The 13,857-nt window shown below is 41.3% G+C and overlaps 1 protein-coding gene across 1 annotated transcript in view; it reads right to left on the bottom strand.

Moving 5' to 3' along the window:
- Nucleotides 1-106: 106 nt before the first annotated feature.
- LOC118411308 (glutamate receptor ionotropic, delta-2-like) overlaps nt 107-13,857 on the bottom strand; it is a 29,147-nt gene continuing 15,396 nt past the window's right edge. Inside the window, exons 3-14 of the mRNA XM_035813501.1 lie at nt 13,495-13,755; nt 12,985-13,193; nt 12,570-12,623; nt 11,975-12,136; nt 11,510-11,607; nt 10,797-10,860; nt 10,006-10,122; nt 6,436-6,537; nt 5,335-5,526; nt 3,026-3,181; nt 2,652-2,805; nt 107-435 (exon numbers count right to left, since the gene is read on the bottom strand). Of these exons, the coding sequence (XP_035669394.1) occupies nt 245-435; nt 2,652-2,805; nt 3,026-3,181; nt 5,335-5,526; nt 6,436-6,537; nt 10,006-10,122; nt 10,797-10,860; nt 11,510-11,607; nt 11,975-12,136; nt 12,570-12,623; nt 12,985-13,193; nt 13,495-13,755 (1,760 nt within the window). The 3' untranslated portion in view covers nt 107-244. The remainder of the gene's footprint in view (nt 436-2,651; nt 2,806-3,025; nt 3,182-5,334; nt 5,527-6,435; nt 6,538-10,005; nt 10,123-10,796; nt 10,861-11,509; nt 11,608-11,974; nt 12,137-12,569; nt 12,624-12,984; nt 13,194-13,494; nt 13,756-13,857) is intronic.

The following is a 13,857-nucleotide window of genomic DNA, read 5'->3' as shown; positions in this document are numbered from 1 at the left end:
CATTTGTTCAGCTTAGCAATTATATAGTGTAAAGACGTATTTGAGTAGTTGTCCCCCATAAAACGTCGCTTTTCTGGGAATGGCCCTTGTATCTTTCTGGTGAAGAAGAATCATTAATGTTGAAATTTAGGTTTGTACTTCTATGAAGCTTTTTTTCAGCTGTATTTTCATGTTTTCTATGGACAGGTCTAACTGTGGTATCTGTCCTATTTGTCCAGACATGAAGTTACACGCTAGAGTGTTATCAAAGTGGTACTGACGGAAGTTCTGTTTGGGACGACAGGTCTTCAAGTGAGGTGATGGGGTTCTCCATCCGGGTAACCGTCAAAATGGCGGCCATCTCTGCCGTGTAGGACGAGAAAAGGAAGAACGTAAAGAGCCACCACACTCCCGCCAAAATCTTCCTGGACACGTGACGCAAGTCAAAGTATCCACCTGGAAAGCAGTAACATTTGCCACTTAGAATTTCAATTATGTTGGTGAAAGTTCTAATTGCCAACATACAAAAATGGACGTACCTGAATTTTCGACTGATTTAAACTATAGTCCTTGCCAAGAAATCCACGTCACGCTTTGCAGATACACGTGGCTCGCTGAGCAGTGGATCATAAGTTGTAGACAGTCTATGGCATTCCCCATTTTTGTTGAAGGTTTTCTCTTTCTCTAAAGGGCTTCAACGATCCCTCAACACGGGGCAGGGGGATGGGGTTGCTATAGATCCTATGTAACTTATGATCCACCAATCAATGAGTCACGTGTGCTCGGTGCAATTTTTTGACGTGACATCACAGAAGCAGTGTATTGCTCATTTCTTAGCAACACTGGAAATACTGTAGTCGGACAGTACAGCCTAACGATTGGGTAAGTCAAATTTTGTTGTTGGCAATTGCTTCACAACTTTAATCTAAGGTAAAATTGTTGCCTTGCAATTGAGCACGTTAGATCCAGGACTTTAATCTGAATTTTACCACTTTCACGTCAAACAATTATTCACGTACATGTGTATAGAAATAGTTCAGATAAAAAAGAATGAAGTATTGTCTTGGTATCTTTGATTTTTTCCCCAATTATGAATTGAACAGTCTATATGTGAACCACGGAGTAACACAATAGATGACTGTGACAGAAATGTCATGTCTCTGAGGGAGTTTCACAACAGATGACTGTGACTGAAATGACATGTCTCTGAGGGCCGTGATGGAGAGGTGCTAGTCCCTGTCGTCATGTCTGCTGCGGTACGTTACTGACAGTTGATGATAGATTATCTATAAGGTAGGTCCTATGGGTCGCTATGGTGAAGGTTATATGCGGCCAGCGGGCCAATGGGCGGCCTACAGGGACTCTAAACTACCGCCGGCATCCGTGCATCGATTCATCCTGTCATGTAGGTTCTCCTGTGATTTCACATACCTGAACCCCAGTACATTATTTGCACCAGAAGAGTTTCTTTTCTCTCAGTTGGTTAGGCCATGTTGATTAGGTTATCAGGATGCCATCTCTGGGGATCCCAAAACAGATGCAAGCGTTCGAAAGTTTGGCAAAAAAGATGCCCTTATTATGAATCATAAGTGACCAGGAAAGCTGAAGACATACCTAATCACACAGAGTATGGTATAAAGGACGATAAATTATTAATTTGTTTCTTTCATGTCCTCTTCTTTTACTTTGAAATGGACATTCTACAACATTAGTATCTGTTTTTCAATATTTCATTTGCAACTTACGGTATATATTTGCTCGAATTGCAGCAGCTTTGTACAATTTACAGTAAGATAAAATATCATATTTAAAACGTAATTCATATAATCGAATCAACATGGCGCCTCGACGAGAAAAATTTTGATGCAGTATTTCACACTCATGACCACACGATGGCCGTGTTAGCCATCAGTCATTTATGGTCTGATTGTTTCGGACCTTGTACAGACCCGTGAAGCGTCTTTTAAATGTCATCATTTGAAGATAAATGAGATCTACTGCTGACCTTTGTACACGACCCATTAGTTACGTCCGGACAAATGGTTGATATACTGCTACAGGTAGCGATCCAGTCAGAGGGCTGAGATTCATCAAAGGCATACCAAATTTAGGAACTCTGCACTTAAGGCACACTTCGTTATTTCAAACGTTGCCTACTCTTGACTGAACATTACTACAGAGTTGTACGAGGGATGATCAATTACTTCTCGACTTCACCTTGAAATAAAATGTACAACTCAGGTTTCTGTGCATAAGTTTAAAATGTATAGCATTTCAGAAACATTTACCAAATTTTAATCATTGTGATCATCACTCTGCAGTCAACAACAACAGGTAACGTTAGGTGTAGGATGATATGGACTTGTAACTGAGTTGTGACCTGAAGTATTCCTCATCTAATATTTTGACAATGTCTTCGTTAGATTTCATGCCATGAGGACACTACTCACACAATTATGATTTTTCAAATCATGTAAATGGAACAAAATGACCGAAATAGTTTCTTTTATATAAGATTCTGTGGGCATTGCTAAAATACATCGTGCTATTTTATCATGCCCGGATATGTTTGAGTTGTGGATGAGGCCCAGAACATATTGATTTCCCCTCGTAAAAAAATGCCTGGCAGTGCACATTCAGCGGTGTTACTCTGATCCTAGTTGAACACACACCTTGCTTTAGAAGTGAACTGTAAGTAAACCACGTGTAGCTTGACTTCTGCCTGGTCGCGCGGGCCGACAACATGTTCTTGTCCGGCTGTTGGCGATGGAGAAGCAGCAGCACTCCGCAGACGACACACAGGGCTGCAGCCGCACACAGCCACACCTGGGGAACGTAAGGAACAACACACTATAGCACAGTCAAACTTTAAGCGGGTGAAAATTGTGAATAATGAAAGCAAATACATTTATCATTACTCAAAATCTATTGAAAATGTTGCACTGACCATTTTATCAATATATGAAAGATTTATACACTGCCGGAGAAAATATTCAAGAGTTAAAATGACGTTCAAAATATTTTTAAAGAAAGATTTCGAATTCACCTTTGGGTGGAAAGGCTGCAGGAAGAAGAAGTAGTTGTCATCCTCAGTTTCTCTCATGAGAATTCCCAAGGAAAAGTCCATGAACCTCAAGGTAAAGTCCACTACTTCTTCCCGAGTGGCAGTTACGACACTGGCACCCACTGCGAAATCCGCTCTCTGGTAGACAGGTATTGTATTAGAGATACATTATAGAAAAGTTCAAATGTTCTCTCACGTAAGAAATTGGTTTGATCGTCATTTTTACTGGATTGCTCAGTTCTCTTCAGCTATCTGATCCAATGTACTCATCCACTAGCCCAGCCCCTTGCTATCAGCTACACTACCAGCCTGTCTTTCCGACCTTCAGATCGCTGGTAACCTCTACCGACGTTTAACGTGATAGTTTATGGCAGTGGCAAGCAGGTGAAGGAAATGCAGTATTTCCGTTAGTGCTAAATTTGGCCATGTTGATTCGATTCAATGGATGATGTCCAAACGTGTATCAAATTTCGTCCGTTTCCAAACAGAGAGAAGAATAACAAATTTTCAACCATATTGTTATTTGTACAAAGCAGATATATGCCGAGCAAATGTAGCAGTTATGTGGTATATTGAAAAAAGGAAAACGGATCCTTATTGTAAATATGTCTTAAAATGTCAAAATACATCCCATAGTCATAAAAAGGTGTGAAAGTGCAAAAATGTTATATTTATGGCTTTCTATACTCTGTGTGTATTTCATGCTGTGTGTTAAGTCATTTGTTCAACCTTCTTGACCAATTAGTGCAGTGGTGGAACTTTTTGTGTCACTTTTTTCTCCGTACGCTGGTATCAGTGTTGGTGATTCCAGAGGATGTTATCCATGGAATAAAATCAACATGGCATTACTAAACCTTATCAGATCTGTGTGTATGCACCCTTGTCTTAGCCAAGCAAAAGTCAGACACGCGCGATCATACCGGGTAATTGCTTATTGAAAAAATGTCTTTCTTCAATACTCCTTTGTTACCGCCCCTTTCCCGTGGCTGCTGCACGAGGCGCCGGTAATTTCACGGTGGCTTACCAAGATGTTTCTACTTTACAGTCACCGCCATTACCACCTGTGTAGGTCATTAAGTCGGATTATGTGTTTACTACCTCCTTGGGCCCGGGAAAGGAGGATCAAGGTATAAAGAGGGCTCAAAGAACTTCAGAAAATTACCAGAAAAGGTTGTCATTTGCATGCTGATGCTGTTTATATGTTCCATGATAATTCGCCATGGGGCCGTTGTAAATTTTGGACTGGCCCATTCTTCATGGGGGTGCCCATAAAAGAGTCTATTCTTAAATAAAGGGATTTTATAGAATTGAATGTTAGACTGAGATGGTTACAAAATGGTTATTTTTTAATTTATTTTTGAATTACCCATTGTGCATCGGTGGTCCTGTGGAAGAGTCCATTCTTACATTGGGGTAGAATTGAGAAAGCTCCTTTTCGAACTGAAATGACTGCTCTTTAAAGCAGAAGGCATTTTGGAAAGTCTGTATATGCACGTGGGTTATTTTGAAAAAGTGTATTTTTTCATGGAAATGAAGATAGAGTAATCTCCAAGCAGATTCCTTCGTGGCATAAGACAGTAACATAAGCTGGGGAAGGAGTTTAGCCGGCAGAGGAGTAAAATTGGTCACGCGTGAAGTTCCCCAGCTTATATGTTACTGCCTTATGCCACGGAGGAATCTGCTTGAAGATTAAAGATAGAGTGCAATATCCTTTTTTTGCTTGCTAATGTTGCCTTTCTAGATGAATTCACACCTTGCTTTAATAGTAAACTGTAAGCAAACCCTATCGTATTTTCAGGCTGTGCCTGGTTACGCAGACCAGGACGTGTTTCCTGTCAGAAGCCCCTGTCTCACATAGTTGACCATGGCCTCCCGACCGTCCCAACCCTCTTCAGGCTATGGATGGTGTTTAGATGTCGTCTTTGGTTGACAGTTGGCCGGCATTGTCGGCTATTGCCGGATGCAACACCCGAGTGGTTCAAGAAGTTTTAGCGATTCGGAATTGGTAGGACGGTCGTAGAAAGCTCTGAGCGGTCTGTATAATGGAGCTACTACGAACTGGTGGTAAGGAAGCCAGCTGTGGTTATAGTTTGGTTGTGGGTCACGATTTACTCCCAATCACGCGACCACCACTGTTGCAGCCTTCCAACCAGGTCCCAACCTACCGTAGGCTCACTCCAGGCTCACTCCAAACTTCTTCCCTAGCGCTTAAGATGACTTCCTCCAGGAAAACCTGGTAAGATATGCCATAAAGATGGTTCTTGCATGTGCAAAGAAACGAAACAACCTACCCCAGTCATGACGTCACCTATCATCCCGTTCCACGTCCCATCAACTCGCCGGCTTCCGTATTTCCCATCATGCACCTCGTAAAGCTCGTAGTCATAGTCCAGCATGATTGACAGTTGTTTCAAAAGGTCCACACAGAATCCGGAAAATTCGGGCCCGTCCAATCCGTCTGTTCTAAAGACGAAGGGCTCTTCCTGATTGGAGAAAATGTAATAGGCTTTCATACAAACGAAGGTCAGGTAAGTCAATGAATATGGTGTTGCCCGAAAAAAAAAAGAGTTTTCCTTAAGTTAAAGTCTTGGTTCGGAGTTTTTCTACAATTTGGAGCCGATTGACTCTTTCTCAGAAGGGCTAGCTTCTTCAAACATAGTTTTCCGGACAATTCAATGTTTCCAGTGGAAATGTGACCTGCCACTAAGCAACAGAATAAGTTGACATTTTGTGGATTTTTTGTATATCGAAAAGAGTGGGGTCATTTAGTACAGTACTGTTCAGTTCAAACCTGGCATGTTACTTCATAAAGTGATTTATCCGACATGCAATACAAAGAAACAATGGTAGTGCCCCCCCCCCCCCCGCCTCTGCTTGAAGAATATTCTTTTGCACAATTGATAAGGGAATACTAAAAAGGGACAGGTGCGCGCTGCATTATTTGAAAATTTATCATATTATCATGAAAAGCTTGCATACGAATCATCTTACAATCAATCATCTGAAAAAAACCCAACTAGAATCGATATTGAAGGACTGTTTTCTTATCGATCTCTCCGCTTAGGGCATCGACAAGAAAGCCGATAGTCTAAAAACATCGGTTCAAGCAGTTCATCTTGATACATATATGAGCATGTTGATTCGATGATATGAATGACGGCCAAGTGCGTCAAATACAAATAAATCAATTTTCGTGCGCCCCCCCCCTCTAAAAAAACAACAACAACAACATTTGACCTTACTAGTAATCACACAAAATGGCTGTAAATGAGAAAATATATGCCGGTGATTTAAAAGAAATTTTCTAAGTTTTGGGATTCCTAGAAGGTGCCATCCATATAATCGTATCAACAAGGGCCTACATACAACTTATACACAGGTGTTTTTGATACCGTTAACGTAACGACCCTGAATGTCCGGTTGTTGTTGGTGTTGTGACGCTGCTGCGTTTCTTGTTTCAGTTTTAGTCCGACCAAGGGGTCCCACACGCCGATCTACAGAAGAGGAGAGGAGCCGTCAAATAAGCTTCCCATTGCAGCACATGGTAAAGTCAGGAAAAACACACCTACGTTCTAAACTTCAAGTGTCTACACCTATTACAAAGCTGAATTTGGCGTCATGTTGACGTAACGATTAGGGTGCTTGGCCCAGAACTCAGAGGTCCTGGACCCGAATCCTCGGAAATGCCGCCGATGTTGTGCCCACTTCACACAACTTTCCTTACTCCGCCCAGGTGTGAAAATGGGCGCCGGAATTCCTTCGTGGATTTAAAAGGGGGTTTAAGGACATGGATGAGCTCTGCCTTCCCATACCGTGTCCCAAAGCTAGTGGAGAACAACCCACTGACCCTACCGTCTCAGAAAGGTATTACCTTTATCTTATTAAGTTTATTGTTCTTTGAATTCGGTACTTTTATGATAAGTTATGAACTTGAGTGCAGTGCCATGTTTCCTTGCCTTTGTCCAAGAGCGAAACGAATACATCAAGCTAGATTTGTCAGGTCTCTCGTGGTACAAAAATTTGGAGGTCAATTTTACCATTTTAAATAGCTATAACCGGCAGAAGACTGAAATGGCACCAGGGTTTTTGCCAGTGGGTCTGCGGTCCAATTTAATGACAAAGCATTCAAGGGTCAACTATGAGTCAAAACATGGGGCAAAGGTCACAAGTTTTGTCTAAACCTAAACTTAAAATCAAAATTATTCTGTAATCTCTACCAAAAACGACCCTTCTGAGGAATATTTACCCAACGAAAAATACGTCAAACATCAATTCGTGTGTGCACATTGCAATTGAGTTCAACTTTACCACACGACAGTCATAGGATATGTATCGTAACTTACTGTAGATTAGTTACGCGGGAGTGAATCAGATAATAAAATACCTATGTACTATTTAATCGATATCGGGTACTTCAGGTTTAACGAACAGTTTGAAGTATTCCTAACGACAGGAGAAAATAGTTAATTAACCACTGATCTTTCAGACATATTCAAACGTGTTGAATATGACAGTGACAACTGCCGTACTCTCGTAATCCCCAAATTTCTGATGTTTTTGCCCTAAATTCCTAGGTTTGACAGTATCAATATAATGATATAATTGTTTGAATTTCGCTTTATAGAGGGGTTATGGAACTATTTCTTATGTCCTACATCATACATGTATATCCTGACTCGTATCTACCAATCAAATGCTCTTCTCCAAAACACCAAATATCAAATCAAAACCTCAAGTTCCGCTGCAATACCATACGCCAGTAGAGGGCCAAAGATCTATACCTTTTCAAAATCTCACCCCAAGACCTACATACATGCCAGATATCAATACAATCCATCCAGGTATTCTCCAGACAGAAAAACATCTTGTTAAGGAAAACATATTGGCGAAGATGATTAGAATAAGTTTTACCTGATCTGATGGCAAGTTAAACATGAAGAAACAACTCATAAACTAGAGTTCGGCGACCTCATACCTCCATGAATATTCAGAGCTTTTGTTAATTTTATGCAAATGACTTAACGTTAACATTAACATGATTTATGCATGGTGTTGTTAATAATTGAACAACGTACAGTACACATGTCACAAGTAAAATTCCCAATTCAAATCATTAATCATTAAGTTGTTTTGCAATTTTTGCATTAGTTATGCAAATAAGGTCCTCATTTGCATATTTGATATCTGCATATGTTCCACCGATTATGATTAACAAGTGTTACATTTATCGAAGTCCAGTTATTGCAAACAATGGAATTATATTATTTCCTCATTAATTAAGCAAATTAAATCCTTATTTGTATAAAATGCATATCATTATGAACATCTTTGCCTAGGCTACCTGCATACCTAAAATGCAGGCAATCCGCCGTTCCTTTCTGCAGTTATCCTCTTTGGAGTGTCGTGACAAAAACGCCCCTGCAGTTCCACAATTGAATGTTAGGGGACTGAAACTTGCCCCACTTTGTCATGACGCTAAAAGCTATCTACCACCCAAATGTCACGACCATATCACGTACGGGACAAGAGATACATTGAAAAAACTGCTATGATAGAATATTCTCATTAATTATGCAAATGTAATCCTATTTTGCATAATTAGTATTTTATCTTGTACAACATTGTCTAAGGTACCTACATACCAAAAATCATGAAAATCCGTTGTTCCCTTCTTGAGTTATCCTCGTCAGAAGTTTTGACAAAAATGCCCCTGCTATCCCAAAACTAGACGCTAGGGGGCCCAAACTTGGGTCATTTTTTCCTGAGCACAAGAGCTATCTAATACTTAAAAATCTTGACCATAGCATGTTCAGAACACCGAGATAGCAAACCGGAAGTTGCGCTGCAGTACCAAGGTCACACACCAGGGGGGCCAAAATTGACCTAGACCTTCGTCTTCCCAACCCCTACCCACATACTAAATATCATCGTAGTCCATCAAGAGGTTCTCAAGTTATGATGACCACAAATATGCGGACACACAGACAGACAGACACACACACACACACACACAGACACACCAAAAACTATACCTCCATTTTTTCATGGAGGTAACTAGACTAGTAAACTTAGAGGTCAGTATCTACTGTCAATACATGTGTCGAACCTGTTTGGTGGCCGTTCATTTTCCATAGTAAGTTAAATTGTAATTGTATAAATGATATTGGGTAACCAAAAACTAATGCGAGCGTGCAAAAAAGAACTCTTAGACTAACAAATTTTGCCATCCATATAATCCGACCATATGTCAAATCTACCCACAGTAAAAGCATGCTAACTTCTTATCTTACTGATACCAGCATCACTGCCAGTAGTACCGATGCGGATGCCGCGTGATATTAGTAGTGAAGGAAGAGAAAGCTAATGATTATCGCCTGGAGGCCATTTTAAATTCTGCTGCCGTGTCTCTATTTCCAGCGGGTCGATACGGACGACAAATCAGCAGGTCCTTTTCCCCGAAAGCAATTCGATACAAGTGATGATGTGTATCCGGTTAGTCAATATTGTCCCTCAACATCATCTGTTTGGGTTACTTGAAGACTGTGGAACAGTCTGAGAGAATAATCTCTTGTCGATGGTGCGAGGCATGATGGAGAAAGTGTTGTGCTTCCGGTTACCCGACCGATGCTATCAAAAACCTGCCGACCCTTTTTTTGGCAAGGGACATAGAATTTTAATCTGACATCTGAGTGACGAAATTCAAAACATCCGTTGGCAGACGAACAATACAAGCTGGATATCCGGACAGCCTTCATTGGATCCACCCGCACCAGCATCGGATAAATGTTATGTAGCTTAATGAAGTTCGGAACCTTCTCAAATTGCACAACGTCATTGGCCGACCCTCAGGAAAAACACCCTATTTGTTACGTCAACACGATGCCGCATTCATTGCAAGCCATACGAACGATGAATCACCTCACAGAAAAATCATTCTTCACATGTGTGAACAACACCTTTACCTGTTTCATCTTTGTCTTGTTTTGTCTTCTGTCAAGTCGCAGGATCTGCACATGCGCGTCGGCGTTGTAGCCGCTGCCGCCGAACTTTGACCTCCCCATGACTCCTGGGAACTGCACCTGCGCGGTAACGTGAACTATAGACAGATCATGACTGTCCATCACAATTAGCAATTCAATCAATTATAGCATGGCAAGAACTAGTTCGACCAATTAGAGAGTTATAACACGTCCGTCAAGCACATATTAAAGTTCTTATTCTGCATTTCGTAGTAACCTTTTGACGAAGGTCGGCGGGAAAGGAACATCCTGCTTTAAGTTTTTTGGTGACATGAAATGAGATTTGCTGTTGTCTGTGTAACGCAAACTTCACTATCCGGAGCTTGTAGACTCCTCCCCGCGGGCGCGGCAATGTAGGACGGGCCTAAGAAGCGCGATTAAATCAGGCTATATATAGGAATACTTTGAAAGTACATATACATGTAACAGTTTCTCAGTTCTCCATTTGTACCAGTCATATTTCTGCTGTACTTAGATTGACTTTAGTACCAATGTGCCGAAAAGACATGTTGTATATTTTCTAATCAGAACATAATGCCTGATTATTGATTATTGGATTAAGTGGAGTATTTATTGATGCATTGGGGTCTAACTTCTACATTGCTTCATCAATTTCAAATCCACTTCTTAATTGATTGATTGATTGATTCGGGTATAACCAGTATGTTGCTTGATTGATTGATTGATTGATTGATTGATTTACAGATTGATTGATTTATCTATAGGGGTCTTACCTGTCTAAGTGTGTCCATGAACATCAGGCCGCCATTCCAAGGTGTCAATGCATCCGTTTTACACCTGAATAATAATGATGAAAGACCGTTATTGCTAGATCCCTTATGCCTCGATGGGATAGAAACAAGTCGTGAATTGTAGGACTTTAAATTAAAAATTTAACATGAATACAGACGTTTAGGGAATAATGCACGAGTTACATAGTATTATTAATAGTATACTAGAACGTTATACTTAGCCAACCAGATAAATTAAATTTATATATAAACCTACGTCCTTTATGGTTTGTTTTGCACCATGAGCCCTATAAATACTTGGTTTTCTCTTTTGGTCCGTACATGAATGGATTTGCAACAGCTGAAGTAAGTGATGTGCCCTATGCGCCAGACACCGTTGTTCTTAGATAAGCTAGGACTGTTTTAGCCATAGCCGATGCTACAGGACTGATGTGAATTAAGGTTTTGCCATCGTCAGCACTAACCGACGAAGGCCATTCTTGCCGTACGTGGTTGCTTCACCACTATGGCGTAATGAATAGACATAATGGAAGGTATTGGACGTTTGAAGGGTTCAAGATTTTGCACTAACTCTGAAACATTTTGTCGATTTTAGATGTCGACATTTCGTCTGGAAGCTAAAAGCTCAGCCTGGTAAGTACCAAATGGCAAATGCTGGTGATTGCGTCCAAGTATAGATTAAGCCAAGACCGTACGTGAGTCGATTGGGTCCTATCCAGCCCCTCGTGTTCAGAAGGGAAGAAAACGCGCTGGCTAGAAGATGTACGGCGTCATACATGTATGCTGCAGATAACTGGGTAGAAAAGTGAGAATGAGAAATGTTATTAACAAATCAAACTGTTCTCCAACTCAAGAGACTGGACCGGGATTTTCAACTTAATCGCTCAGTCCTTAACAAATCTCCGGCCCAATAACTCTAGACACGAGACCTTATGCACATGTGACGTCGACGTCAGCATTGGGAAAAGGCTTTTGGAAGTGGATATCGTCTCCCGTCTCTGAACAATTTTTAAAGAAAAGTTGGCAGGCCTTCCAAGATACTAATAGCCTCCTGTACTATGCTACGGACCAACAGGACTCACGTGTTGAAACACTACTTACTAAAATAGTAGAAACCATTGAGGGGGGGGGGGGGTTGAGTTCATAGCGAAGGTACTCACTCTTGCGTCCTGAAGTGTCCTAACGTCTTTGTCATCAATGTCCAGTGTTGCCCAGTGCCTGAGAAAGCGGTTCGTGTACTCGTTATAAGACAAGGGACGGCGCATTACTGTGAAGACACCAGACGACGCGTGAACGGGTCGCAACTTCTCCAAGGTTACTTCCTGTAGGTAAACAATTGCTTTCAGTATTATTTATTTTACTCAATCTAATTTCTTACAATGGTGAACACGAGAGCATAGAAAGCCCACGGGCTACTGTTTTCCTTTGAACATGCATTTTGATGTGGATTATCACAATTTCTTCTCCAGAAGCTACAATTGACATGGTTGTCTCCCTTTCACAGGCACTGGTTACTCAGTTTGCATAGCAGCAGCTGTTGTCATGATATTTGTGCATTTTTAAGGTAGCGAAATTTGGAATATTGTCATCGGATCAAAATCGTATACACTTTGCCTGCACACAGCCCAAACTGACTGACTCGTGTCGGCAGGTTTTTTCTATAGCCCATGGTTGATGGGGGAACCGAAAACACAATGTTTTGTTCCTAGAACTAGTACTGATGAGGGTCAGCTTTTGTTCAGTGTGGAGGCTCACCTTGTTTGCAATGATCCAGTTGTGTTCTGCAGTAAATATCCCCGCCCCTGACGCCTGCGATAGAAGAAAAGTGTGAGACAGAAACGAGCATGCCGAACAAGTGACAAATGGACGTAACTATGATTGACAGAAATCGCTCCTATGCAATACCTACACAGTTCGAATCCCATGGCATACGATTGGTGTTTTAAACTGACCACATTTAGCCCCAAGGGGCCATGGATATGCAATAAACGTCATTATAACGCATCAGAGACAAGCACTTAAAGCACTTAACCTCTCTTCATCCACGTATAAAAGTGTGTACACTATCACCTTCCTCAGGCAAATGCTGACTGGTTAACATTCTACTGCATCTGTAAGCAGCGTCACCTATGGCTGCAGTACCAAGAATTGTGCTATTCAAAAACCTCACCTGTTTCACCAGCCGGACAGAGTTTTTCACAGAACACAAAACAACTGCACGTCGCAGTTTTTCTCCGTACTCTACAAAAGTTGACTCCTTCTCGCTCGTCTCCCACTCTGTGACGTCACTTCCGCCCGTAATTTTTTCCACACGAAGGAGAATGACCTCCAGGAACGTCTTGCGGGTCAATGACAACAGACTTTGCACGTGAGAGTAGTCTGCAAAAGAGTAAGATAAAGGACTTTCTAGCTTTAGAAATGTGCAGAAAATATCATCAAAAACACGGGCCCTTTTATTTTTTACTGCATTTAGAGAAGAAAGTTCAACCCTGCATCAATAGTTCATGAGTAAAACTTATAATTTATCTGAAATCAAAGCCAGATTGCACGCGTAGTACAATTGAGCAGCTGGGTACTGCTTTGAAATTAGCGGCAGTCAGGGTCTCTTTAGAGCAGATCGCTGGTGTAACTACTTCAGTTTTGAAAGAATGAGCTCGTGGAACTCTATTATTTTACATACCATAATAGTCGTCGAAAAAGACCATCATGCTCTTCCACTTCATCTGAGTGATGACGTCAACAAGGTGCCGATCGACCTCCTCTTGTGAAGGGCGCATGCTCAGTGTGTAGCCCTTGCTGTACATGACTCGACAGTTGTCATCACGCGACACGAAGATGTGCGGGATGTGCAGGGAGTTCCCCACCGTCTGTAGCGCGTAGTTGGCTGGGCAGGACGTGCAACTCAACATGGCGGACACGCCTTTACCAAGCAGGGAGCATCCTGGGTAAGAAAAATAACAGGAAGATATAGACAAAAACCTATCTCAGAATGGAGATGTTCAAAATTCCATTTTTTTTCAAGACTATCGTAGAGTAGATCGGT

Source organism: Branchiostoma floridae, chromosome 3, assembly GCF_000003815.2.
Source record: "Branchiostoma floridae strain S238N-H82 chromosome 3, Bfl_VNyyK, whole genome shotgun sequence".
Classification (NCBI taxonomy): domain Eukaryota; kingdom Metazoa; phylum Chordata; class Leptocardii; order Amphioxiformes; family Branchiostomatidae; genus Branchiostoma; species Branchiostoma floridae.
This window is presented reverse-complemented; position numbering and strand designations above follow the sequence as displayed.